This window comes from Saccopteryx leptura, chromosome 2, assembly GCF_036850995.1.
Source record: "Saccopteryx leptura isolate mSacLep1 chromosome 2, mSacLep1_pri_phased_curated, whole genome shotgun sequence".
Lineage (NCBI taxonomy): Eukaryota > Metazoa > Chordata > Mammalia > Chiroptera > Emballonuridae > Saccopteryx > Saccopteryx leptura.
Genome location: NC_089504.1, coordinates 4,089,774 through 4,113,729, shown reverse-complemented (window position 1 = coordinate 4,113,729; position 23,956 = coordinate 4,089,774). Strand labels below are relative to the sequence as shown.

The 23,956-nt window shown below is 56.2% G+C and overlaps 1 protein-coding gene across 1 annotated transcript in view; it reads right to left on the bottom strand.

Moving 5' to 3' along the window:
- Window positions 1-2,509: 2,509 nt before the first annotated feature.
- Window positions 2,510-23,956, bottom strand: part of DDX31 (DEAD-box helicase 31) — a 72,236-nt gene continuing 50,789 nt past the window's right edge. Inside the window, exons 19-20 of the mRNA XM_066366811.1 lie at window positions 19,777-19,945; window positions 2,510-3,920 (exon numbers count right to left, since the gene is read on the bottom strand). Of these exons, the coding sequence (XP_066222908.1) occupies window positions 3,770-3,920; window positions 19,777-19,945 (320 nt within the window). The 3' untranslated portion in view covers window positions 2,510-3,769. The remainder of the gene's footprint in view (window positions 3,921-19,776; window positions 19,946-23,956) is intronic.

The window sequence follows — 23,956 nt, the reverse complement described above, 5'->3', positions numbered from 1 at the left end:
CGCGCTCGCGGGCACCGGGTGGGACCCAGGGAGCCTTCGCGGAGAGCCCGACGCCACAGCGGGTACCCCACGGCCACAATTCCTCTTTCTCCTTTCCCCGGGGACTTAGGGGGTGAGACGCAGAGGGGAGCCGAGCCCCAGCGTGGGCCCCAGGCCCAGCCTGTGGATAGGGGATCTCAGGGGAGGGGTTTCACTCTCCAGCAGACTGCAGGCCTCCAGTCCAGATTAAAGGGGATAAGGTCAGCGTCCGAGGCCAGCTCTTCTCCAGGGAGGGGGCGCAGGCCTCCCCCCACCTCCTGCAGGGCAGATGTCCAGGCCTGAAGACCGCACAGGACTGGAAAGTTTGGGGGCTCAAGCGGAGCTCCCCGTTTTGCGGCAGGATAGCTCTGGGAAAGCGCTGCCTGTGTGGGGGGAGGCACACTTAAACTACCCCCCCACCAGCCCTGCTGCGTACCCTCCCCACCCCTCCACTCCCTCCTCACACCACCTTTTTCTTTCCCGGGATGGTGAGGGTATTATTCTAATTTTGCAAAATGCACAGCAGCTAATTAAGTCCAGGAGCCCCTCGCCTTTGGGTTCTTTTGCATGTGAATGGGGGCTGGTAAATCCCCAGCTCCGGCCCGGGTGGGGGTGAAGGGAACTGTCCCCAACTCCGGGTTAATGAAGTGGGGACGGACTCTCTCAGAGCCTCTTGCAAACAAAACCCCCCACGCAACAAACCCTGCCCAAATCCTACATGGATTGACTTAAACCCAGGGGATAAGTGCTTTAAATTAATCTCATTGAATAAGAATGAGACCAAACAAAACTCTTTAAAATCATATTAAAAATCTATCAAAGGACAACTTGCACTGGTGTGCTTTTCATTTTGTGCAAGTGGAGGCGGTGGGCTGGGGCAGACACCTCACATTTACACAGCGCAGTGTAAATCGCAGACACCCTCCCGACTATGTCACTGTCCTTGTACCTTGGAGGCGGTTTCATATCTTACACTAATGAAGAACAAGGCTGCCCGACAAGTTTCTAATTACAATATTTTAAATTGCCCCGCGCTTCCCGTTTGTAATAACTTTACAACCTCTGCGGTGAGGTGGGCTTTGGCTCGCCTCTGTTTAGCCAGGGAGATTGGTTTCCGTTCCTGACCCTGGCTGGGGTTGGGTGAACCTGCATTCGAGAAAGAAAACGTGAGCCCCGTTCTCCCCTCAGCGGGCGGAACAGGAGGTGCACTAGGAGGGCAGTCTCTCTGCCACCCCCCCCCCAACTCCTGCCCCACACCGCCAGAAGCCTGGACTTCACAGGGGAGGGGCAAAGGTGGGAAAGTTTCGATTCCTCTTGGGCTTTGTTGCAAGGCTCCTGGGTGTTTCCGAGAAGTCGAACCGACTTTAAGGGTGTCCCATGCTACCCCCCACCCCCGGCTGAGTGTGTCCTATGGTGGAACCGAGTAAGAGAGAAGGTCCCGCAGACAATTTAACAAGAACAGTTAAGCGCCCTTTACAGCAGTAACAGCTTCTCCGGCGGGAAAAGCCATACGTTCTGGTCTCCTGGAAGCCGCCGGTGGGATTCTAACGGCTTCCGCAGCCGACTTTTGGTGGAGGGGCAGAAGTGCCAACTAGCAAGGCCGCCAGCAGGTGGGACTTACACCTGCCTCCAGGGGTCTTCCCTTACCCCCCACCTCCCTTCACTGCGGGGAGAAAGGGAAGGAAACGAAAGAGACCCACTGGGCTTCCTCAAAGCGCCCTGGGCCCAGGTGCGGGTGGCTCTCCTGAATGTAAGATGCCGTTCCAACTGCATCAGCGCTGACTTAACCATGGGCCTTCCGTGCATGAGAACGAGGGCCCCCTCCGCAGACGTGTCAGCGCTAAGGGTCACAGACACGAAGGGGGTGTTCACTCAAGCATTCCATGGGCCCACAAGGGGAAAAGGCTTTAGGCTGTGATGCTCCATGAAATGTTCCGATTCTCTGTGACCCGAAAAATGAGGATTGGGTTAACTTTGGGAAATTAGAGGGAAAAAAAAAAACCCAAAAAACCCCACCACGATTAAAAATACCCACAAAATTAGAGTATGTGCAGTGGAATTAGGCTAAAGCTTTGCCTAATTGATGCCTGAAATGTATAATCTGTCAAGAGCTGTAATAAGAGAGAGATTTATTTTAAGGTTATTTAAATTTAGATAATATTAACCCTAAATCTGCTAAATCCGTGTTTCTTTATTAACTGGGAGTAATGGACTGATTCCACTGCGAAGAGAAACCCTCACCTACGCGCTCGCAGATGAAGTGTGTTTGGATCTCAGCACTGGAGTCCCTTGCACACTGCACCTCCCTCCCTCAGGACTGCAGAGCTCTTCCGACCCACCCTTTAGTGGGGGGAGGGCTCCTTTTTGACCGTAGCCCATCACCGGCATTGATCCCGTTTCTCACAGCTGGATTTGGTCTACACAGTGTGAGCTCTCCTTCACTCACCCAATCATGTGAACCATCACACCTCAAAACAAAAGAAAGAGCACATCTGCCCAAAGTCAACACGGTGTGTGCTGAAGGTTTTATTATTACAAATTTCACAACGGTCCCTACTAACTGTGACAGCCAACTCTGGGAAGGCCAGTTTCCTTCCTGCGGAGGCTCCGTGCCCACACGCGGCCCCCAGTGCAAGGACGCCGACCCTGCCTGGTGCCCGAGAAGGGCCCACCTTGCAACTCTCCGGGTCGCTCCTGGCCAGTTGGTCCGCGTGAGTCTGGAGGGTCTACTGCAGTGGGGCTTCCACACACGTCCCAGGCGTTGGAGAAAAGACAGGGAAATGGGGAAAAGGAGAAAACAGGGCTGACAGCGGGCTGCTCAGTCCTCCCCTCCACACCCCTCTGCAGTCACCCCGTGTCCAAATCTTACATTTATTGAGAATCAATACACTGTGGGGGTCCTCTTTCAAACCTCCTGGAAAACTCAGTGGGGGAGGGGAAGCTGTGGCCTGGGCCACAATACAAAGACCCCAGACTCTTGGAGACAAGATGGAATTCAACGGCAGAAGCAGCTCAGGACCTTGGTGCCTTCTGACTTCAAAGGCAAATAACAGAAAGGCAACAGTAAATCAATGAGCCCTGAGGGAGCACGCTTTCCGTGGACAGGGAGGGGCGAGCAAGTGTGCGGACCTGCCGTGGGGTCAGGAGCCGCTGTGGGCAGGAGCCCGGCGCTGCTCCGACCCACAGCAAAGCCTAGGCATCTGGACATCGGCAACGTGATTGGATAGGTATTTTTTCTCCTCCTCTACAAATTCAAATCCAGATTTTAACACCTTGTTTTATAGAATTCATGCCAATAAAGGCATAAAAGGGACACTTCTCCAGATCAGCGTTACACAGCCGGTCACGCCCCTTCCTGACCATCTCCTCCTGACCGCTGTGTGCCCAGGCTTCCTCCCGGCTAGTCGTGGGGCACTGTGTGATCTACATGAGGACCGATGCGGGCACCGGTGGGATAAACACAGAGTATATAAGACATCTTATATGCGATACAGGTTACATGAGATACTGAGATACTGGCTAGTCTATACTGTGCTGACCCCTCCCCCCAGAGAGAGGGGCCGGGGTTCTTAGTGTCGGGGGCTGTGTCTTAGGGAAAGGTGCCACTGGTACATCTGACAAAAAAAGGCTATCAATCCAGTGCCACCAGGGCCAGGGTCTGCATAAACCTGGTGGGAAGCCCCGCCCCTCGGAGAGACTCTCTGGTCTCTGTCTGGCGAAGAGCTCTCTTCCCACGGTCCGGCCGGCGGTCTCAGATGGCGCTGTCCGGCTGGCTGCCCTGCTCAGCGAGCTGGCTTTGCTTTCTGACCTTGGCGACGCCGGCCTCCATCCCGCTGGCGTACTCGGAACACAGGGCCTCGGCAAGGCGGCGCTTGCTCTGGGTCTTCTTGTGAAGGTCAGGCCTGAAGAACAGGGTGGCAGAGGGAAGAGAAACTGTTATTTTCCTTCCGCTTTGGAAAGAGGGGAGAGCAGCTGGTGCCGAGACTGCGGGTGACATTTCTGTATGAACTGAGTACAATCCCTTCAATAGTGCTTGTTTTGATTTTCTAAGCACAGAAGATTAGGTACGGCAATGACAGACTTTCATAATGGTGCAAAATACCACGGCGTTTTTAAAGTGAGGCTTTGTTCTGTGTTGTTTTCATGGGAAGAAAGATCGATACACTCTCCCACTGATGGCAGACGAGGTGAGCGATGCAGCGTTCTGCCGAGGGACGGAGGAAAACCCACCTGGAGACCCACCCACTCTCCGCAGGGAGGGCAGCTGGCAGCACGTGGCACCGGCCACTCCTGGGCACTCAGCCCAGCCCGCCCCACAGGGGCCCCCCATCGAGGGCCGGGGCCTGGCAGACACCTTGTCACTGACTGAAGACACTCGGGTGGGTCAGTGTCTCTGACCTGGAGACTCACCAGGGCGTGCGTGTGTGCGTGTGTGCGTGCTCAGCAGCAGGGAGGGCCTGCAGACCGGGGGCCGGGGAGCCGCTCCCCACTCCGACCCACGCTGCAAACGCCAACAGGCTAAACGCAAGTTTCAGATGCCGAGTCCCAGTACAGGCAGACCTCGGAGCCAGCCGGTGTGGCTCCAGGCCACTGCTGCGGGGCGGGGCAGGGCGCCATCTTCGGCTGATGGCTGTACACAAAGTAAGTCGGTAACTGTTTTCAAAAGACCTTACCATCTGATCTGGGGGTCAGAGGGGAAAACAGTGGGTCAACTGTATACAGGAAAAATGATTGTAGGAATTTGAAGAGTAAAACAATGCTTCTAAGACAGGATTTTAACCCAAACCACAGCGGCACCTCACCATTAAGCCCACGGCGCTGGCAGCGTCTCCTGGTAATAACCTTCGGAGGTTCTGAGAGGCAGAGGCTGCCTCCAACTACTTGTATTTGCAACATTTCCTTTGCTGTAATAACTGTAGGAGAAATTAGACTAAACCTGTAGTCAAAATGAACGTAACAGAACTCCTTTAAAACCCCAAATTAAAAACAGGACCAATGCAGTGATTAACACACGGAGAGACACGCAGAGTCAACCTCTGTTGGGAAAAAAGGAGATCAGACCCCATGCGGAAGGGCCCGGAGTCCAGAGCGAGGGTGCATGTGCGCGCCGGGGCCTGGGTGCCGAGGAGGAGGTCAGGAGTAGGCAGGGAAGCCCCTCCTGGGTTCTCGGGCGCCTCGGGCAGTCTCTGCTCGATGAGGCAGGTTAGACAACCATCCTGTCTTACAGGTAAACTGAGGCGCGGGGAGGTTAGTACTTGCCCAAGACCCTCGTGCTCAGTGCAGAAGCCACATGCAAACACAGGTCAGACGAGCTCTAAGACGAGGCTCTTCCCACCAGGTGCTGGTCAAGGATGGGACAATCAGGGGAGACAGGAAGGCCCAGCATGACTGCGGCTGACAAATGACCACAACATGACATGGGGGAATTCTTTGTGGTCTCACAGAAATGTTTCAGTAGGACAATGGGGGGGGGGGGGATGACAGATGACAGGAGGAAGGACATGGCGGGACGGGAACCTGACTTTGTCACACATCAGCTCAATGACACAAAGGCATGCCCTGGGCTTCTCAGTGCCCCCATGGGAAACGGGGATGATGCTCACGGGGTTTTGTAGGAGTTGAGCAAAATAAGACACAGAGATATTAGCAGGTGGCCAGCATGTGGAATGCGGCTTGTCCAGTTAAAAATGAGGAAACTGAGATTCGGAGATGCCAAGCATCTCCCTCAAGGCCACACAACAACCAGGACCGACTGAGCTGTGCTGACTCACCCTCCGTTCCCACAGGGTCACGGCTCTCAGTCCCGGGGACCCGGCCCGCATGGGTGTGCCTGGCATCCCTGGCACAGGTGCTGCTTGCTGGGGCTGCTGTGTGGCTGGGAAGTGGCAGGAGACAGGCTGCCCGCTGAGCGCAGGGCTGGCCCCACACTGAGGCTGCCAGCTGCGCCTTGTGGTATATTTTTAGTCGGGTTCTGTGACAGAGAGTGAAGAGGCTGTGACAGGGAGGACTGCCTTTTCTCTCCTTGTTTGAACCTGGTACCCAGAGGATGTATAGTTTTAAATGTAACGACCAGGGTTTCAACATATGCAAACTTTCAGTCAGAACAGCTTCCCCAACATAAGTTCCACCACTCATTTCAGCGACTGCTCCTGTCACGGTGAAAGCAAAGCAGACATCCAGAATCTTACGTGAGCGATTGATTCACTAACTGTGGACAGAGCAGGCTCAGGCCACTGCGGCGGGCAGTGCAAAGGCACAGCGGCAGACGCCCACACGCTTCCCAGAAAGACACAATTGGTTGGGGCTGGTGGCCTGAGGGTGACGGGCCTACGCTGGGATAGCCACTGAGGACCTGCAAGTCCACACTGGGATAGCAGACGTGTTAGAGAGCAAGTCTTGGGGAAGGTCCTGCTTGTCTTGCGGTTATGATCCCAAAATTTCCTAGCTATTTATGACTCCAGTCAATGTACAGTTGACCCTTGAAGAACGCGGGGTTAGGGGTGTCGACCACTCATGCCGTTGAAAACCTGCACAAGGGAAGTCGGCCCTCCGCGCACACAGATTGGCAACCATGGACGGAAACACCGCTCTGCCCCAAACACCAGGAACCACATACAAGTGGACGCCCGCAGTTCACACCCGAGTTGTTCAAGGTCAACGGCACTTTCCACACGGGACCCAAATCCACACCCCGAGACACTGGTGGCCCAGAGAGCAAGCAGGGGCTTACCGGTCCAGGCCCTGACCTCAGGAGGGAGACCCCCCGGGTCAGCCCAGCAGGGGCCCCTCTGGCAGAGCAGGACTCCTCCTCCCCTTGGCAGCACTTGACCTCTTTCCCTTTGTTCTGAGGCCCAGCGCTGAAAAGGCCAGGTGCAGATGGAGGCTGAAACGTGCTACACCCACGCACACCGGCTGGGGGTGGGGGGCACGGGCGGGGGCAGGCTCGTGTCCTCCTCTTGCCAAGCTGCAGTTCTCTCGGGAACCTGCCAACTTGCTCGCCCTCCAAATACCCAGACCGTCTCCAATGGGCTTCCTGGGTATCCACCAACTGGAGTTACCAAGCAACCAGCCAGCTTCTCTAACCACAGGGCGCTCCTTGCAGAGAAGGCCAGGTGCAGCCCTGGGTGCCAGGCTGGAGCACCCAGCAGGGCAGGCAGACACCCTTACTGCCAGCATGTGAAATCACAGCCCCGCGAGTAAGTCAGGCCACTCGCTGGGATGGCCACGGAGGAGCGGGCACTCAGGGGTCTCCTCCTTCGCCAACGAGCTCACAGCTCGTGAGCCTCGGGGAGACGGCATTCCACTCGGGCTCCTGTGAACGGCGTTCTTTGGCAGGGTGCACTTTTTACTTTGTTTTGTCTTATTTATGTGCTGTCAAGACTATCGATATCTTCTCTTATGCTTTAGGGTCATACTTAGAAATGTCTTCAGCATCCTAGCATTTAGAAAAAAAAGTTTGAAAAAACCACATGATCTGTTCAGTCTCACACAAGATATCTGCATAGGCACACGTGCAGAGAAAGTTTGAAGGATACAAAAACCGTGAATCTAGGTTCACTTGGATTGTAGTCTATTTTCTGAGTCTGCTTACTGCTTTAATTCCATCTAAATTTTATTTGGGTTTAGGGTAGGATGTGCAGAATTAACTATTTCTTCACAAAAGTTACCCAAGACACTCAGTGAGCAGTCATTCTTCCCCAAGGACCGGAACTGAACCCCCAGAACAACCCTCAGACTCCTGGAGGGCTCCCTCTGGCTGCAGCTCAAGGGCTGGTGGCGGTCATGCCGGCAGCCAACGTTAATGGCTCCACCAAATGTGTTAAAACAACTAAATTTAAGCAAATAGCAATTGCATGGGTTGTCAAAAGACATAAGTCAGTCAAATCAAAGCTGTCTGAACCGTCGTTACTGATGCTCGCAGGGCACTCCATGTGTGTCAGGTCCCGTGTGAGGCCCTGACGGGTAGTGAACTCACTCCTCCAAAACTCCTGGCAGACAGCTACTTCTAGTATCCCCACGCTCCTGGTGAAACACTACGGCACAGAGTGGTCAGGGGGCATGTCGGGGGCCCCAGGGGAGGGACGGAAGAGCTGGGACGTGAGCCCAGAGACCCCGAGTCCATGACCTGCCCACTTCACCACCACTGCACTGCAAATTCTCACCAAAACAAGGACCACACTCCTTGCACAAAATATTTTTAACCCAGAAACAATCCTCACGTGATCTCAAATCTCAAGGACTTCTGGAACCCCTGATAAAGTACATCTTAAAAGTAATAGCTAGATAAGTGAGAAAAAAAAAAGGTTAAAAAAAATCACGATCTGTTCCATCTCATTATGCACACAAAGTATATGAAGACTTGTGAGTGACCTTTAAGCTTTTCTCTATTTCTTGAATTTTTACAACAAACATTTCTATAATCAGGAAAAACAGTATATTCACTTAGAATAAAAACAAAAGGCAGAATTTTGCCTTATGCTGGAATATAGAAAGTATTTCGAGGTTTACGTATCGAAACCTCTGCCTTTAGCTTTCAGTTTGATAGGTCTTGTGGAAGATTTTTTTGTCGTGATGTAATTAAAACAGACACGTGGAGTAAAGGGCATTTACCTCGTGCCAGTAATCAAACGGCCTGGGGCCGGTGAGGAGGCCGTGGGTTCGTGCTGCCCCGCCCCCCCCGCCCTTGAAGAAGAGCCTGGGTTCTGAGTGCTCGTCAGGAGACCCTGAGCACAGCAGCTGGCTGCAGGCTGACTCCAGCCTGTGCTCCCACCTCGCCCTGCACTGAAGACAGGGCAGCAGTGTCTGGGCAGGTTTGGTGGCTCTCAGCTGACAGCAGCAAACAAGTCCAGAGAGGATCTGAGGGGCAGTCTCCAGTGCAGCACACCTGGTCAGGCCGTCAGCCAGCATGGGACCAGTTTAACTCCTGAAGGCACAGCACGGACCACGGCTCACTCAGCCTCTGGACTGTTTCGGCAGAGATGCGGCTGGGGGTGGTCACTTCAGGGGCGCCTTCTGGTGACTTCTAGGGTCCGACCACTGTTAGCTTGGCAGCACTGCTGGGGCCCAGCACATGCCCATCCAGGTGAGGACTTACAGCGTAAAGAGGCTTTGTGGACAGAGCTTGGCTGAGAGTGGTCTTCGCCTTACACCCAATGACAAGACTCAGTGAAGGCAGGTGAGCTCCAAGCCCTGGGCGAGGGGCATGCACAGTGGGAGAGGACAGAGGGGACATTTAGGGACGGCTGATGTCCCAGAGTGAAGAGCTGACGCTGAACCCCAGGCATGGGCGGAAGTCTGAGATCATGTGGCCCAAATACCCAAAACTTGTAAGGAAGCTCTACTGGGACTCAGGCATGAGCATCAGCAGCAGGCGGCAGTGCTGGGAGGGCCGTGCTGGGAGAACCGGAAGTTGTAAGGAAGTTCTACTGGGACTCAGGCATGAACATCAGCAGCAGGCGGCAGTGCTGGGAGGGCCGTGCTGGGAGAACCGGAAGTTGGCTGCAAGTCTAGCTCTGCCCCAGCCGTCAAAGGGCCTCCACACTGGTGTAGGGCTAGTCTGAAGATAAACTACCACACGTCAGACACTCCATGAAAATATCATGAACTGTTGTTAGCTGGAGAAATACAAGGTGGGCAAGGACACAACTCAGTGTGTCTGTCATGGGTCCGAGGGTCCTGAGAAGATGACGGAGACCAATACACTGAGGGCCGACATCTTGCTCGAACCCGAGCTCAGCCCTGGGCCGGTGCTGTGTGACGTGATGACTGGGGTGACGCTATGGGGCACACTGATCTCAGGTGCAGATGGAAAGTCTGCTGGAACAGCTGACACCCTGGGTGACCAGTTCCCACAACACCCTAACAGGGCAGAAGGATGGGCCTCGGCTAGGAGGTGAGCCTGGCCCGGGCAGTCACAGCAGGTGATGGTTTCAATCACCACGTGTGTGCAGGCTGGGACTGAGATGGCGAGCTTCCTCTTGAGCCGCAGAGCTGGAGCAGGGGGCTGGGTGCGGGCCCCAGCCTGTGGGAGGGGACACCACGACGGGGGTGGAGAGCAGAGGTGTCCACAGCCCCACCGTCACCATCTGCTGCACCCCCTTCTGCTGGCCCGTCCCTACTGTAAGTTTGGGTAATTTTACGAACCAGGTTTTGAAAAGAACCCAGGCTGAGACAAGCCACCCTGACGATGGATTCTGTCTGACGGGCAGCTGGCGGTGCGGGGATGTGAGGCCTAGGATGGGCACATGAGCTGAGCTGGCCCCGTGGCCCCGGGAACACTCTCCCCGTGCAGCTGAGTCCCCGTGGCTCACTCACAGGAGGACTACATGAACTAATGCAGGGGTCCCCTAACTGCGGCCCCCTGAGGCCATTTATCCAGCCCCGCCGCACTTCCGGAAGGGGCACCTCTTTCATCTGTGGTCAGTGAGAGGAACACAGGATGCATCTGTAGCCTGTGCTCCTGGAGTACTGTATGTGGTGGTGCCGCAAAGCGCGGAGTCGCTCACGTACAGCACTACTTCTGGTGACGCGGGACGCATGCGTCACGGCTCCTGAAGCACGTCATATCACTTGTTACAGCTAGCAGTGACAAATATGAAACTGGACATTGACCATCTCATTAGCCAAAAGTAGGCCCATAGTTCCCATTGAAATACTGGTCAGTTTGTTGATTTAAATTTACTTGTTCTTTATTTTAAATATTGTATTTGTTCCCGTTTTGTTTTTTTACTTTAAAATAAGATATGTGCAGTGTGCATAGGGATTTGTTCATAGTTTTTTTTTATAGTCCGGCCCTCCAACGGTCTGAGGGACAGTGAGCTGGCCCTATGTAGAAAGTTTGGGGACCCCTGCGCTAGTGAATCAAAGCATGTACCACGGGGCCTGTGTGGAGGCCCTCCTTAAATGCTGACAGCCACTAGCAGTGGGGCCGGGAAGGCAGAGGAGATGGCGTGCCGTGGCGGAGCTGACATGGGGCACATGGAGCAGGCCTGCTTTCATCAGCAAGAACGTCAGCTTGTACTTCATGTTTGCGATTCCTGCACACTCAGCATGTGACTCTCAAAGAGGCCAGCGTGGAAAACGAGACCGGTCACTGTGGCCTCCCTCTCAGGAGCTCTAAGGCAAGCAGGGTCCACACTGGGGAGACGGCACCTGCGGTCGGACGGCCTGAAGCAGAGGACGCCCAGACGACCACAGAGGGGCAGTGCGGCTGCTGGGGCGAGGGCCAGGCGGGGGGCACTCAGGGAGGACGGTACGGAGCCCTCGCCCTGACATACAGACCCAGAGAGAGGAAGCGGGCAGAGGAACTGGTGTTTACTCAACAGCCATGGTGCACGCCCCACACTCACCTCCAGTGCCCACCGCCCAGCGAGGCTGAAGCCGAACACCAGGGCTCGGCCTGAGCTGGCACCGAGCAGGCCCAGGCTCCCTCAGGTGCCCACTGCCCTGGCCCCGGGAGAAGTGAAAGTGGAGAAACCCTCGCACTCAGGCGTGCCCACGATCGTCTCTTCTCACAGGTCTCCCGGGACGATGCCCTGGGACCTGCGCGTCCCCAGTCCCCTCCAGGGTCTACTGCTCTGGCGGTCTCCACCCGAGTTCTCCGCATACACTGCCTCCTGCTCCCAGTCTGCGACTTCAGTCATAGGAATGGCCTGTCCACGTAGAAACACGTCCTTAACACGGCTCACACACTCGTTAGTTTGCCTAATACTGATTCTAGAAACCAGAAGCTTCCAGAAGGGATAAGCAAGGCAGCAGACAAGTGCCAGGAGTGTGGGCTCCAGGTCTCCAGACTCAGAGCCACATGGCCAGGCACACCCATTTCCTCAGTGTTACTGGGGACTCTCCCTGGTCACAGGGACCTCATGAGGTCTCAGTGAGGTAATACACATGAACTCAGCAGACCTAAGGACACACACCAGCCCCCATGAGATGCTGCCACCACCATCACCACCAAAAAACCAAAGAACTTAAAACTAACACACAAAGCTTGACCAGGCAGTGCTGCAGTGCACTGAGCATCAACCTGGGATGCTGAGGACGCAGGTTTGAAACTTCCAAGGTCGCGGGCTTGAGCGCAGGCTCACCAGCTTGAGTGCGGGGTCATTAGCTTGAGGGCAGGATCAATGACATGATTCCATGGTTGATGGCTTAAGCAAGGGGTCACTGACTCAACTGGAGGCCCCGGTCAACGCATGTATGAGAAAAAATCAATGAACAACTAAGGTGCCACAACTACAAGTTGATGCTTATCCTCTCCCTTCCTGTCTCTCACTAAAAAAATAGCCTGATCAGGTGGTGGTGCAATGGAGCATCAAACTGAGACATGGAGGACCCAGGTTCAAAACCCTAAGGTTGCCAGCTTGAGCCCAGGCTCACCAGCTTGAGCCCAAGGTCACTGGCTTGAGCAAAGGGTCACTCCACTCTGCTGTACTCCCCCCCCCCCCACCGCCCACAGTCAAGGCACATATGAGAAAGCAATCAATGAACAACTAAGTTGCTGCAACGAAGAATTGATGCATCTCATCTCTCTCCCTTCCTGTCTGTCCTTCTGTCTTTATATTTATAAATAAATATAAATAAGTAAATAAACAAATAATAAAACTAATATTCAGAGTTACCTGCTGTCACTAGGGACACTGGTTCTCAAACCCCATCATCTTGACTAAGACATCACTCTGCATCTTGGACATCGAGACCTCAGAATGAAGACAGCTGGTGAAGACCTGGGGTCATTTTGTTCAGTCGTAACCAGATGGAAAGGCCCTGGTGTGACTAAAGCAAAGCGCAGAGGGGCTGGGGACATCGTACTCAGAAAGGAGCCCAAGGAACACGGGGACAGATTGCAGGAGAGACAGAATGAAGCGGTGAGGGGAGAGCTGGGGGCCCACCATGTCCGTCCCCGTCCCCGAGACAGCATGGACTGGAGAGTCCACGCAGGGACGCGCTAATGGAGAGCTGGGCGCTGCCCGCTGCACATGCCTCCCTGGCGCCTGTGGGCCACGCGGGCCAGCCTCCCCTTCCGGTCCTGGTGCTCCAGGCTCCAACGGCGAGCGTGCCTCCCTGGTGCCTGTGGGCCACGCGGGCCAGCCTCCCCTTCCGGTCCTGGTGCCTCCCTGGCGCCTGTGGGCCATGCGGGGCAGCCTCCCCTTCCGGTCCTGGTGCTCCAGGCTCCAACTGCGAGCGTGCCTCCCTGGTGCCTGTGGGCCACGCGGGCCAGCCTCCCCTTCCGGTCCTGGTGCTCCAGGCTCCAACAGCGAGCGTGCCTCCCTGGCTCCTGTGGGCCACGCGGGCCAGCCTCCCCTTCCGGTCCTGGTGCTCCAGGCTCCAACAGCGAGCGTGCCTTCTCCGGCCCCACCCGGGACAGGCTGGCTGGGCTCCTGTTCTGTTGTCAGCCCAACCGCTGGGCCAAAAGCTCATCCCTAGGCTCCTGCTGTCTGCAGGTGACCCAGGTGTGGCGGAAGCGCAAGGTCACCATGGAGTCCTCTAATCGCCTCATTAGCCAGGTGGGAAGAGGCTGTGTTTGTTCGAGGCAGCAGAGCGCTGGTAATTGCATGGTGTCAGAGAGGAAACACCAGTGGTGGAACCAGGAGGCTGAACGCAGAGGCTGCGGGCACCATCAGCAGTGAGCAGAGCCCTGGGAGGCGGCCACGGCCCCTCGCTGCAGGGGCGTGAGGACAGGGCTGGACATGTGCTGAGGGAGAGTGACCCCACGGCAGCCTGTGCCCACACGGCCTGCGGACGCCAGTCAGCAAGGCACTCCCCACACACGGCCCGAGTGACCGCTGTGCCGGGTGTTCTGCCGGGAGACCCAGCTACCCTCCACAGCGCGCTCCTGTCCCGGTCCCGTCTGGACACTTCTCCCGAGTACAAATGTCCCGAAAGATAATCCAGCGGTAGCTTCTGGCCTCCCATCTCGTTCCCTTGCCGGAGAGCCCAGCAGAGTGTGCCCCTGTCTACACTCCACAGCCGCCCCGAGGCTCCCAAGGGTTGAATATGGTCTAGATGTCTAAGATTTGGTGGTCAAGTTCATGATGACATCCATTTCGCTCTTTGTGACTTCAGCCTTCACTGGGCTAGTCTCCCGGGTAGAGACCTGGACAAGTGTCACAGCTTTGCTGTAGAGTGAGACTGCCCCCACTCAGGACACACACGCCTGTCCTCACAGCTGTGGTCGTGGTCACGGTGGCTTCCCCTGCTCTTCCGGCAGAGGCCGAGTGACCCCAACCCTGAACCCGCTCATTCTCACTTTCTGCGGCTGTTCCCCATGCCTCCTCCACCCGTTGGTCCCTCCCGGGGAGCTGGCTTCGATGCCAGGAGGAAGGGGGGCATATCGGGCGGACATGGGCCACAGCAGGCAGGCTCATCTCTTCTCACATCAGAACAAATCTTTTCTCCTTTTTTTCCCCTCCATGCTCCATGCTCCTCCTCAGAATCATAGGGTGCTTCCGGCTGCCATTCACCTCCTCAGTTTCCCAGGCACCTGCCATGGGCCAGAATGGCAGGAGGCGGGGATGCAGCCCCGCCCCGAGCTCCGCTCAAGGAGACAGACACACGCCACCCCCGCAACGCCACGGACGTGGCCCGGCTGTCAGGCAGTGCAGGCGGGGCAGCGGGTGGGCGTCCACCTGGGCAGGCAGGTCAGGGAAGACGTCCTTGCAGGGGTGATCATGGCCCACGGGCCGCTCAGGCGTGAGGCCCCAAGGGGAGAACGCAGAGGGCTGTGCGGTCGGTCAGCGAGGCTGGCCACGCAGGGCGGGTGAGGGTGAGCGTGGTGACTGCAGGGCCCCCGGCAGCAGGCTGCTGTACGTGTCCAGGTGATGCCGAAGGCCACCCGGAATGGAGGCAGTGTGGGACGCAAGGAGAGCCTGCTGAGCAGCTGGAGGGCTCAGCGGTGAAGGCTGCCGGGGACGGCAGGAGGAGGCCCGCTCCCGCGCAGGGGTCTGCATGGACCACCCCCACCCCCCGGGGAGCTGTGTCCAGCCTCTGACCTCACGCTTACAGAGTGACGACTGGCTTGATGGGATCGAGAGCATTTTCACAGCGGGCCGGCTTCCAGCGCTGCCTCCAGCTAACGAAGGGGTATTAGGGAGGCTGTAAATGCCACACAGAAACTGGCAGGCAGGCTGCTCCTCACGACGAGGGTGTCGCTGCGCGGAGAGGTGCGGTGGCGGCTTCTCAGCGCGGGGCTCGGAGCGCCGGGCGGTGTTCTCCAGGCTGTTCACGACGTGAACACTGAGAGCTCGCTGCACTCTCCTGGTCCGGGACATGAGTGTGACGGAGGCCAGGGGACAGAGTGCTACTGTTATGGTGGCTCCCAACGAGGACTCCCGCGTATTCCTGCTCCGGATTCTTGCACGATGCTTCGTACACAACAGTGCTGGTCCCCGACACTGACAGGTAAGGGGACCAAGGCACCGAGGCTGGGCACTTGTCCGAGGGCACGCCGCTAACAAGTGCTTCACCCCAGATCCCTGCACGCATCAAACCCAGAGGCTCATAGTGGTCAGTCCGCGGTCAGAAACAAGGCGAGAGCGAGGGTATGAACTTCTCAAACCAGAAGAGTATGCAACATAGTGACTCTATTACTTAACAATTATCAAACCTGTGAGGGTGGGAATCACAGAGTGACCGAGCAAAGGGCTTCAAAGAGGGAAAAGGCCCCACAACAGAGCTCTGCAAACTCTCTAACCTGAACTTCAGTGACAAGTACCTGTGACAATGCCAAGACGTCTGGAGAGTAAGGCGCACGGGGAGGCCGCCTCTTGGGGAGACAGCCCCACACGGAGTCCCAGCAGCGCTGTCTGGCTGGCGCTCAGCGGGGCTCGGCCTGCGGGCTTCCGCGTGACCAGAGCCCAGGGCAGCCCCACGTGCCTTCAGCAGTGACCACAGGCTGCTGCGCACGGACCACAACACTCAGATCGGGAAGTACTGAGGGATCAGAGAGCCTCCGTTTTAGACTTTTACACTGTTTACCCGTTGGGCAAAATCAGGAACTACCAGGCAACACTTTCGGCTAGGCTGGTTTGAGAAAATGTACACAAATAAAATAGAACTATATTGCGTTAAAGAACAGCCAACAATTCAGCTTTGCTGTGCTGCTGACTGTACAAGCAGAGCAGAGGCCAGGGGAGCAGGGAGCTGCTGGGGGTTCAGGGCACCAAGAAGAGCAGGGGGCGCAAGCCACTCAGGTCACCTGGGGGAACAGCTCCTAACTGTCACACATAACTCACCCGGCAGGGCGGCAACCCACACTGTCACGACAGCACCAAGATCTTAAACCCCTTAGTTTCTTTCCAAAGTCTTGAGCCACTTTCCAGTGTCAGGCAGACGAGGGACCCGCGCCTGCTCATGTGTGTGAGGGCCTAGAAACAGACAGACAGGCAGACACCCTGGCAGACGGCGCTGGGTCTCGGCATCCCCTGGGCAGACAGCCTGGAATGTGTGTCAGCTTTGCCTCTCGGGATCTGCTGAACCTACACAGCTTCAAACCAGAAGCTGCTTCACGGGAGAGAAGCGCTGTGTTCCTGGCGGCTGTTGCTGAAGGGCCGCTCAATATTTCAGCACCAGCCCCGGCTCCCATGTACATGTGTGTCGTGTCTGGGGCAGCATGCTGACAGGCGTGTAGGCATCAGAGGTTTGTGACTATGACTTACTTCACGCAGGGGAAGACTTTCGGCGTTCCCTTCCACACCCGAGGACTGAGGAAGCAGAGAGACCTGGTGATTTAGAGCTCACTTCATTAACTACTGGTTGTCTTCTCCTGAAAAATGGTCAGGTACAGGCATAAAGGCACAGAGACGAGACAGAAACGCCCTGTGATGCAGCACGGGGTGCCCACTGGGGCCCCAGCTTGCAGAAGCACCCGGCTGGACTCTCCTATACGACAGGTGAGGCGGGACTCCACCACAGGCTGATGACTTTGGATTGCAGACACCCAAGGTCTGCAGAGAACACACAATTACTCTGGGCAGCAAACACCGTAAAATGGAATGTGTCACAACCGAGAGAACGGAGGGCTGTTATTGCACCCCACATAAAACAGAAGGAGCCTGTGCTCTGGCTGGACAGATGGGTCTCAGCGGAGATGCCGCAGCTCAGAACAGTCATGTGGCCGCAGCACAAGTCTCTGTACGTTGTGGGGTTTCACGAACTTTTCTTCCCAGTCCTCAGAAAGCAGCGACTGGCAACGCTCGGGCCCTGACTGAGGTGGGAAATCTGTCAGTCCCTCCGCCTCTCACCCTGCCCACAATTATACAGTCCGTGTGCAGATCAGCTGCGGAGTCATTCTTCCGCCAGGAGTGACAAGATCTCCCCAAATAAAAGAGGTACCCACTGTATCCTGAAGTGCCCGGCTGCGTCGGCGAGGCGGGCGGGTGGGAGGACGTAGGAGCTTGGAGGGAAATGCCTTCAAAAGAAGGGCATGACGACGGGACAGGAGCCGTAACAGAGCGGGGACATGGCGAGAACAGAGCGCGGCATTGTCACGGGCGCCGTAATCCTGTCACACACTGCTGTCACTCCCCGCCGGCGCCCTGCCTCGCCAGCCAGACATCAAAGGCTGCCCCATGCCATCTTACATGCTCTTTATCGGCTAATCAGTCCATTCTTCCCGAAATAAAGCCCTGTTAAATCCCCGCGCACAGGGGCACAGTCGCCCTGGTGCCCATCTGCCAGAGAGGGTCAGCAGAAGCAGGCGGCGGCTTGCTCTCTCCCTAGTGGCTTCTCAAGGTAAGGACAATGCTGGCTCCGCGTCCCCTTCCCAACCGCCCCTCTGCCTCCCGCTCTGCGTCCGGGACCTGGATGGGGCGGAGGACCCCAGTCTGAGGAGCTGCTCTCTGAACTAACAGCTGCTTGTGAAACGCCCATCATGAAGGTGGTCAGCGACAATTAAACAGCGGGCTCACACTGAGGTGTGGGGACAGCAATAAACAAGTGTGTTTCCGGCCAGTAATCATCCGGCAAATCTCTTCCAACCACCTCAGAGTGCGACATGCAGAGATGGAGAGAGGACGGCTGGGCTCCTAGACGGCCAGGAGGTCACTCTGAGGCCGACCGCAGGCCTCACGGTCTGTCAGACACTCAGAACCAAAGTTACCACGTGCCGACCTCTGTGGCCCAAACCCAAAGGAGGGAGCCTGCCGCTGGCGGCTGGCAGTGCTCTGCAAGTCAGCGCCGCCCGGAGGGACTGGGCTGGTCTCCGTCTCTCCCGGGCAGCGCAGCACAGCAGCACATGGAGAAACGCCCGCCTCACAGACTACTGTCCGTGAGAGCTAGTAATGTCAGAAACAACAAAGCTTCTTAAAAATTCCAAAATTGGAGTTGTAATTAGGCAGTTCTACCCAGTACAGAGCCCTGGGGGTCATGTCCCTGCACAGGTCGCGCTGGAGGTTCCAGAGCCCCGACTCCTCGGGTCCCAGCCGTGTCCGCAGGGGCTGTATTGTAATTAGGCAGTTCTACCCAGTACAGAGCCCTGGGGGTCATGTCCCTGCACAGGTCGCGCTGGAGGTTCCAGAGCCCTGACTCCTCGGGTTCCAGCCGTGTCCGCAGGGGCTGTATCCCTACGGCCCCTCATGGTTCAGAAAGCATATTCATGTGGAACACAATTTTGGTTCTTAAAACCACCTGTGAAGTAGCTAAAAATACAACTTCCTTCTCCCTACTGTCACTGAGGAAGTGAGGCTCTGTGCAGTGACGCAACCCCACGGCCCAGAGCTCGCAGCCTGCAGCAGACCGGGGCAGGGACGCAGCCGTTCCAGGACTCCAAGGCCCGCGGCCATTCCCTACACCGGGCGGTCCTCTCCCTTTGTCACTTCACAACAGAGAAACTGGGCCTGAGCAGGCTGACGATGCCACCAGCACTTCCCGGTGACAGAGGACACTGCAGGCATGCTGAGTGTGTGCCCACAGGTCCCCAACAGACCAGAAGGCATGTGTACGCCAGCATTTGTAATTATACAAAAAACGCATAATGCCCGCCAAGAGCGCTCGAGGGCTCCTGGTGCCTGCACTGCCCCCCCACACCACACAAGCAGAGACGGCGACCCGCTGGACTCCTGGGGAACTGCAGCCCGGTAAGAGCTAGGCCCGGTCCTGAAGGGTCATGGCCCGTGAGGACAGGGAGCTTCTGCGAACGGGCTTTGCTGAGGGAAGTCATTTCAGGTCCTCCTGAGATGAGCCCAGTGCCAACCCCCAGGGCAACGTGCTTCACTGTGACGCTTCCGTCCCCAGGACCTGGGCACAGGGCTGCACATGCTTTCGGGGGGAGGGCGGAGTCCAAGTGCTGCCTCTACCTGCTCGGCCCTGGGTGTGCACGGCGGCACCAAGGACAGTGACACGGAGTGCCCTGCAGGAGGGTGGCTTCTGGGGCACCTGCAGCCTCACCCGGCCAGGGGTGTGGACGGGTCCAGTGTCAGGGAACCCACCACAAGTCCCCAAACAAGCCCCATAGGCTCCCCAGGAGCTCCGACTGAGCCAAGTCCCCAGTGACTCTGCTGACGAGCAGGGAGCTCCCCACATCTGGACCCGACAGAAGACACCACCACATTTCTTCCGGTGCCTTCAAAACGTTACACTTAGGTATTTTACTCCGTTTGAGCACTCACTGTATTGAGAGAGGGGAGGATACTGGTGACAACTTACCACGAAGACCAGAGACAGGAGAGTCTCCACCAGTGCCTCCTCCGGCGCGGACCCGCGGGAGCTGCACAGCCAGTGGGCGCCGGCCGGCCAGGTGATGGGCACACCTGGCGCGCTTACCTTTTCAGGGCCGCTCTCTTCTTCTTCCCAGCCGAGGCGCCGGCCTTGGCGGGCGCATCCCTCAGCCCGAAGCTCTTGGCCACGTGGCCGAGGTGGAGTGCGCGGACGTGGAAGATGTGCTTCAGGTGCCGGGGGTAGGTGGCGTAGGAGCGGATGAAGGACTGCAGCGCTGCGGGGCAAGGGGGGGTGTCTGTCAGGCGAGAGGCTGCCCGAGCGGGCCACCTGGCCGGGCGGGACTGCACACAGCCAGCAGGACCGCGCACACAGCAGCCTAAATCCACACGTGTTTTGTTTAATCACAGACACACACTACCCTGCAGGTCCCGACTGTCACCTGAATACACACGGCCTAACTTCAGGCCTGACTGTGCCGCCTCCAATAACCCGAGGGCAGGAGCCCGGCCCTCCCCAGCCTGGGCGCTGAGCAGTGCCTGGCAAACCCAGTGACAGAGACTAAGCACAGAACGTCAGACACAGCCAATGTACGTAGGCTGCATCTTCTTATAAAAACTGAACTCATTATACTTTTATATCAGAAAAGTTCCCTACGTGAACTTATTTTTCAGTGGTTAACGTACACAAATGTTACACAATTCCAAAGGTTCAGAGGCTTCGTGCTTGCCCTCACGTTTCTTAAGGAGGACGTCACTGTGAACATGCCCACACCCGGAGCCCCGCCTCCAGCCCCATCAGGAGCGCTCACCGGTACCACCGCCACGGGCCCTCCCGGGACCTGAAAACCCAGTGCATTCTATAGTATCGGGATGACTGCTACAGCGCTTCCTACCCATTCAAGAAATGTGTAAAAGGAAATGAAACAGAATTTTTAAGGGAGAAAAAAGATGATTAAATGTTTAAAGTAGTCCACAAAACAGTTCATCCCTTGAGGACTGCTAACAGTTTAGAGATGTTCATCAGACATTCTATCATGAAAGTTTCAGTCCCATCTCAAAGTTAAGGAAAAGGTCCCCGTTTGAGACCCAGGCTGGGTGAAAGGCGGAGGCGGGGACGCTGTGGGCACACCACGCACATCCCTTTGTGGAAAGATCTTCCCGTAGCTGTAGCTGGTGCCCCTTGAACACCTTGCAATAACAACAAAAACCAAGCCTCTGCCCTGCCCCCCGCATGGCGGGAGGGGCCGCCCCGAAGGGCCCCGTCCCTCACTGAGCACCTCACTCCCCGCCACGCCCACCTGGTGCTGCAGCGTCCAGTCCGATGGAGGCAGGCACTGAACACCAGCCTCTCGCCCTCGCCTGTTGAGCCACTGGACTGGCAAGTTTGCCCACAGCTTAAATGTAATATCCCAGTAGCACCTGGAGGTTGGCGTTTACGAACAGTAATAAAAAGTGTCATTTTAGCAGATCAGCTCCTGGAAGGTCCTGGGAATCCATCAAAGCTCTATTTACTGAGCAAAGTGAACTCCTTTTCCCAATCGATGGGAAATAATAACCGAGCCAGGTCCTCTGCACCCCACCCTTAACTGTGCTTCCTCCCTTTCTAATAACTGGGGACTGGCTGCTTTTTCAAAGGAAATCTTTACCCCCTCAAATGGGCCGTGTGGTCTGGAGGGTTCGGACACAAGGCCTGCAGACACGGCTCCATGGCCCAGTCCTCGGGGAGGAAAGGCGCACGCGACCTTGGACTGGGGGCCTGGCCTCTTCTCTCCCCCTTCTTTCTGCAGCCCCCAGCAGTGCCTTGTCTGAGAGACCAGGCTGCACCCAGCAGCCCAGTCCAGCCCACACAAGGACTCGAGCTCCATCTGCTCCACAGGTGCTGGCCCAGGCCTCCTCCCTGCCTGTCCTCTGCCTTGTGTCCCCTTCCTCTTCGTCCCCACAGCCTGTCCCAGGAGACGTGCGTGCCTGGTCCCCAGCTCTACAGGGATAACGCGTTTGCCAAGAGAAGGCCGATGTGTCTCCTCCCAGACAAGTGCTCAGCCGGCAGTGCGCACGGCACGTTTTCTGCCAAGCCCGTCCTCAGGCTTCCTTCTCACTGGGGACAGCGACAGCAGGTCATCCTCAGACCTGCGCGCAGACGCCCGCATCTGGGTAATGCAGAGCAGCAGGGATTTGAAAGGCGGCAGCAGCTGTGTACAGGACCTTCTGAGGGGCGGGAAGTGGCTCGTGTGGCCATGTAATGACCGCAGCAGGAATGGGTGGAGGGCCCAGACCACGCGAGTGGAGAAGTGAGCCCCACGCCCATGTGGCAGGACAGAGGCAGCTGCTGCCAGGGCCTGAGCTCTGTGCAATCACTGATTCTGCGTTCCCGGCCAGATGTTGATGAATTAAGGGAAATCTATTTTAAAGTACTCTGCATGGGCCTGACCAGGTGGTGGCGCAGTGGATAGAGTGTCGGACTGGGATGCCGAAGACTCAGGTTCGAGACCCCGAGGTCGCCCAGCTTGAGCGCGGCTCATCTGGTTTGACCCAAGGTCGCTGGCTCGAGCAAGGGGTTACTTGGTCTGCTGAAGGCCCGCGGTCAAGGCACATATGAGAAAGCAATCAATGAACTAACGTGTCACAAGGAAAAACTGATGATTGATGCTTCTCATCTCTCTCCGTTGTTTGTCTATCCCTATCTATCCCTCTGTCTCTGTAAAAAAAAAAAAAATGACTCTGCATGGACACTTTGCCCTTTCTCATAGAATCAAATTTATTCCTGTGCATCTGCTCAGGAATGATGGTGTCTTATGAACGACACTCAGGATCAAGAAGGCGGGAGAGCACACTCCAGCCCGCTAGCCCAGAGGAGCACACGCCTGTCCAGAGCAGGGGCACACACACTTCAACCGGACACCAACAGCGACAACTGCCCCGAGGGAGGGGGACCAGGGCAGCTCGTCACCATTTGCTGGGACAAAGCCCGGCCCAGTGCCCACGCTGCCTCGGACACGCTGAGGGGAGTGGGCTGACGTGTGGTCTGGTTTGCTTGACTCTGAGCAGCAACCCTTCCAAGCCTGGCATAGCCCTACACACATCAGCCCTGCCCTTCGGGGAGACCCGAGAGTGGGGAGGGGTGACCCGCAGGCGAAGTGGTCATTTGCAGGGAAAGGATTCCACTTAGGAGTCTGGAGTCCAAACTTATGTCACCACAATTTTCACCACTTGAATCTCAAGCTAAAAAAGATGCATGAAATAAGAGAAGAAAAGAGCTAACGTGCCTCTGGACACGTTAGCTGGTTATTAACAATGACGGGGTCGTAAAAAGGAAAAGAAAAACAAATGCATACTTGGCCCTGTTTCCAACGAGTTTCTGCCATAAAGGCAAAACCAGCTGCTTTGTTAATTATTCATGAGGCGGGTTCTGAAATGGCATAAAAGGGAGGCAAGTCAATAGTGGGGAATCTGCTTATGCAAAAGATTGAAATGTAAAAGACAGTGTCACTCCCGGGGTGTGGTAGCTGTCCCCAGTCCCCAGTTGTAAAACTGCACTTTACAGCGCAGCTCTGTGAACACACCTCCCAACCCTGCAGAACTCGGTCCTGAGCAGAGGAGACGTGAGGAGCAAAGCTTCCTGTCTGAAGCAGGTGACTGAGACCTGTTACACGAGGCTCCTCCCAGCCATCATCAAGCTGATGTGGAAATCAACTAGCAGGTGAGAACACTGATTCATTTATTTTCAATAGCCTTACAAAGGAAGACAAGTACCCCTGCTTCTTGGTGTTAACAAGTTCAATGGTAACGACTGAGAAAACACAAAACCATCTTCCTGAAGCATTAGTTACTATAACTTTCACTCCCATGACCCAGACACCTTAAAATGATCAGTCTCCCTAGAACACAGGAAATACTCCGAATATCAAAATCGAAGATGCTAATGTGGGTTTGAGTTCTTTCTTTTCATTGCAACTTTGTTATGAAACTGAGATTCCACAGCACAGCAAGCCGATCTGCCCATCTTTCTGCAAAGGACCAAACTCTGCAGTGTCACACTGTGACAAATACTCAATTCTTCTCGACATGTGTCCCAGCACGACTCTATGGGAGGCTCTTAGGAACCCTCAGGTACTGCTGAGCTCACTTCAGGGAAAGGCTAAGAGTTTCTTTAAACAGTGATCAGATCTCAGGCTGGAAGATGCGCACTGATCACGCCCCAGCGGTCAGGGGGCAGACACGGGGACTCCATCTTTCCGCTGGTGCAGCTCCCACTGATTCCAGTGTCAGGCAACACCAAGGCCTGCACT